This window comes from Colobus angolensis, unplaced genomic scaffold (genome assembly GCF_000951035.1).
Source record: "Colobus angolensis palliatus isolate OR3802 unplaced genomic scaffold, Cang.pa_1.0 Scaffold4, whole genome shotgun sequence".
In the NCBI taxonomy this organism is placed as follows: Eukaryota; Metazoa; Chordata; class Mammalia; order Primates; family Cercopithecidae; genus Colobus; species Colobus angolensis.
The window spans coordinates 12762576-12766753 of NW_012117376.1; the positions used below are offsets into that span (position 1 = coordinate 12762576).

A 4178-nucleotide genomic window follows, 5' to 3' on the forward strand; every position below is an offset into this window, starting at 1 on the left:
AAAAAAAAAAAAAAAAAAAAGTAAGGCAATTGTTGATTATAAGACAAAAAAACACTATCATGTACAAATTAGGGGATTTTGTATACCTTGCTTTTTGGTTACAAATATGCAAAATGAAGGATGTTTGCTAATACTTGTTTCCAAGTTTTAAACTTTTCAAATGTTGTACTGTTCATAATGTTAAAATAAAAGGCATTTGATTTAGTATGATTGTTTTTTGAACTTCATCTTTTCAGGTTATTTTGTTGCTGGCCACTTACAAGGCACTACTGAGGCCTCAGTAAGTACTGAGATTCAGCAACATTATAATCATTATAATTCAAACTTTAGAGTTTCTTTTTTTTTTTTTTTTTAAAAGAGATGGGGTTAAAACGCTGCCCAGGCATGTCTGGAACTCCTGGGCTCAAGCGGTCGTCTTGCCTCAGACTGCCAAGTAGCTGAACTACAGGCACACACCACCACACCTGGCTGTGTTCAGTTTCATGGGCAGGTCAAATCATCTAGTGTTTTGTCTGTACGGACAAGGTCAATGTGACTTCTCCAAGCTTTTATCACTCAATGGCCCTAGAGGCCCCTGTGAGATAGATAGGATCTTAGAACAAATAACTCATTACAATCCTCGGCAAATATTCTACTGAACTGGTGAACTGAAAATGTTTTGCTAATGGCCCAAATGTAACCTTAAATTTTTTTGCCTAGAGGAGTTACACAACTAGTTTGTATAATAATTTAGTTATACTAGGCCCTCAAGTCTAATTTGAAACAAAAACATACTTGGCAAAGCAAAATATAACCTAAGAAATAATTCTGATTTTCTGCTAATAACAGACTTGGTTTAGGAGTCAAAAAACCTGGACATAAGTCTTACTGCCAAGGTGCTGACTGACTGTATAAATCACATGATTTCTAATTCCAGTTCTCTCAATCTACAAAATTAGAACATGGATGCCTAGCTCATATTAGGTGTCCTCTAAACTATTTTAAACATGCAAAATGCTGTTTTAACTGATGGTACTTTCAATTGTATTTTTTTTTTTTGAGACAGAGTCTCATTTTGTCACCCAGACTGGAGTGCAGTGGCAGTCTTAGCTCACTGCAACCTACACCTCCTAGGTTCAACTGATTTTCCTGCCTCAGCCTCCTGAATAGCTAGGACTACAGGTGCGTGCCACCACACCTGGCTAATTTTTGTATTTTTAGTAGAGACGGGGTTTTACTATTTTGGCCAGGCTGGTCTTGAACTCCTGACCTCAGGTGATCTGCCCACCTTGGCCTCCCAAAGTGCTGGGATTACAGGCGTGAGCCACTGCGCCTGGCCCAATTGTATCTTTTGAAGCAATGACTCCTTCGGATCTCCAGGCTCCTCCTGATCTTTATGCTTTAGATTGGGATTTATCCTTCAAGACGCTGTCTCTGAACACTTCTAATTAGACTGGGAGGGGTACCTTGTCTGTGTCACACCTATCCCCCCAACTCGTGTTGTTTCATAGCACTTATCACACTGTGCGTTTCTGTGGGCTCCTGGATGCAGGGACCCCTCTAATCCATTTCCGCAGTCCATTAGTGTCTTTCCGTCTATCTCTTCCAGATAGAAGAAGGCATCAAACACAGTTCACTGCTGACAATTTATTATAATCTGTTGGTAACACACAGACAAATATTAATTAAACCAGAATCTTGTCTACACAGAAGTGGGCAGTGACATGTGCCATTCTATGGGGAACTGTGTGCACTTAATCATCATGCTTTAGCGTTTTGATCTTCTGTTTATGCCGCTCAATTTCTTTCTGCAGACGCTCAATCTCCTTCTTATGATGAACAATTTCTTCTTCATGGTGTTTTTTCAAAGCTGCCAGTTGTTCTCTACTCTGTGTTCTACAAGGACACGGTGGTTCAGGGTTTAATTTCAATCCTTCACCCCAAAGAGATCTCTAAGCATAACCTGTAATGTCTAAGCAAGGAATAGGAGTCCCAGTTCCATGGGAGTCTGGCTGGTCATCCTCTTCTACTCCTCAACTAGTGAAAGAATACCCCATCTTAAAGTGAGGTGTAGCCATCTTAAGAAGACCAAAATGATTTCACTGGTGCTAGTGGCTTAAATTCCATCACTAAGATCTTACTGCTTTCCGATTCCTCTTTAAAACAGAAAACTCCAGAGAGATGTGACACAAGTCCCTAATACCTTATGAGGGGAACAACCCAGGGAACTTGACTCCCCTTTGGGGGGGGGGGAAGGAACAAAATGGGGACAAAGGGGTGTGGTTAAAAGGCAAATATCCATTTCCTATTCCAATCTGTCTAGAGCTTTCTTTGCCTATAGAAATAAATGGCCCACTGTAAGGCCAATAAAAGGTCTCCTGCATGGGCAGTATTTGGCAGTTCAATTTAGGTACCAAGAAGGGACTGGATTACAATGTTGGTTTGGCCACATTTAGGCCTCAGTTTTCCTTAACTACAAAATGAAGGGGATCAATTAGATAGTCTCTAACAGCTGTACCTTGGCTCTCTATACGGTATGGCAGGTGTCATGGTGATAATTCTCAACAGAAGGCAGAAGTGAAAGGCCAAAGGACAAGCAAAAGCAAGATTAATTCCTCACTGCTCTCCAGAGTGGACAGAAGTCAGTTAAAGATAACTCAGGGCTGGCAAAGGGAGGCCCAGCCCACTCCATACTCCTAAGCAGGAGAGGGAAATCTACAGATCTAGGCTGGGCTGAGTAGGGCAAAAGCCTTTAGGAAATGGTGTAGTCCAACCCTAAGTAGCTCCCATGATCCTCACTCTTGCGGAGTCGGGGGTCTAGAAACACCTGAGAAGCCTGAATGCATGCAGGCTTGCAAAGCTAAGGCGTGCTGGGGAGGAAGGAGAGCGTAGAGGGGGTGACAGGTGGGTGAGGGCCCAGGGAGTCAGGCTGGGAGACAAATGTTAAGACGGTCGGATCTAGATACTGTGCGAAGAATCTGGGGGCGTTTCGCACGACCCGAGGAGAACTCCACGCGGGAGATGGTAATGATAAAGGAGGAGTTGAGCCGTGGGATGTTTTGGAGACCCGCCGGTAGAAATGGTTTGGGGGCCTGAAACTGTTGTGCAGGGAACTGGGAGTGCCCTATAAGTGGCAACTTGGGACATCAAGGGTTAGGGTATATCAGATTGGGGCCCGGGAGCTCTGTTGGGGGATGGGGCGCCCAAGGCACCAAGGAACAGGTGGGGCGACTGGCAGTTTAAGGATTGGAAGGCCCTGGGAGATCTAGGGCTGGACTTGGGACCCGGTGAGCCTCACCGGAAATATCGTTCCTCTTCAGCCTGCTCTCTCTTTCCGAAGGCCCCACCGGCTTCCCGGATGGCGCCCGCGCCCCGGTCGACATTCTCGGACTGCAGAGACAGGGACATGGATAAAAGTAGGGAAGCGAAGATGGGATCCGCCCTTGGGGCTGGAGCAGCGGACACTGCCGCAGCGTACCTGATCCGAGCCGAAGCCTCGGGCTTGGATGGTCCTCACGCCCCACACGCCAAGCCACGTCCGCGCCACCAACGCCGTTACTGCCATTGCTGCTGGAGCTGCACCTCTGGCGTCTCTGCCGCAGCAAGCTGTGTACCTCGTTACGCGCTAATGGCGCGGGGACTGCCAAGCACCCAATCTGGTCGACGGAGTGGCGGATGAACACAGGAGTAGCGAATCACGGGAGAGCGGAGGCGGGCTTCCCGGAGCTCACAGCGAATCCCGAGCAAGAGACGGGTTTATTCTTAGCTAACTAGCAAGGGCTCAGGGCTAAAGGACTGGAAAGAGGAATGATGGAGGAGTTTGGAGAGCTGGGTGAGGAGAGTGCTAGAAGCCGAAATTTCGGCTCTTGGACACATCAGAATGAGGCGTGGCATTCACCTCCAACCCACGATTTCAACCCTAAAGTCGTTAATATTCAAAGCCCAAAGGAAGTTTTCCCTTCCCTGGCCTGCTAGCATCAATAAAATGGGGGAATTTGGGGTTTGGGAGCTGTGTCCAGGATGCTGATATCCGGGATACCGACGTCCAATGTGCCGCGGCTTAGATATACATAAATCGCGTTCATTTGTTATGAGAAGTGTCAGTGTGGCCGGGCGCGGTGGCTCAAGCCTGTAATCCCAGCACTTTGGGAGGCCGAGACGGGCGGATCACGAGGTCAGGAGATCGAGACCATCCTGGC

The 4178-nt window shown here is 46.8% G+C and overlaps 2 protein-coding genes across 3 annotated transcripts in view; one reads left to right on the forward strand and one right to left on the reverse strand.

Annotated features, from left to right (window-relative positions):
* Window positions 1-1606: 1606 nt before the first annotated feature.
* Window positions 1607-3662, reverse strand: ATPIF1 (ATPase inhibitory factor 1). 2 transcript variants are annotated; one of them, XM_011955522.1, is made up of 3 exons: window positions 3458-3662; window positions 3278-3369; window positions 1607-1875 (listed from the first exon to the last, which is right to left on the reverse strand). In XM_011955522.1, exons 1-3 carry the CDS (start codon window positions 3542-3544, stop codon window positions 1734-1736), a joined length of 321 nt encoding a protein of 106 aa, XP_011810912.1. In that variant the 5' UTR covers window positions 3545-3662; the 3' UTR covers window positions 1607-1733. The 2 variants fall into 2 exon arrangements, with proteins under 2 accessions (XP_011810912.1, XP_011810913.1); XM_011955523.1 differs by having other exon boundaries at window positions 1607-1951; window positions 3458-3641.
* DNAJC8 (DnaJ (Hsp40) homolog, subfamily C, member 8) overlaps window positions 3202-4178 on the forward strand; it is a 37311-nt gene continuing 36334 nt past the window's right edge. The window contains exon 1 of the mRNA XM_011955667.1: window positions 3202-3395. The gene's annotated coding sequence lies outside the window, so the exon portion shown is untranslated. The remainder of the gene's footprint in view (window positions 3396-4178) is intronic.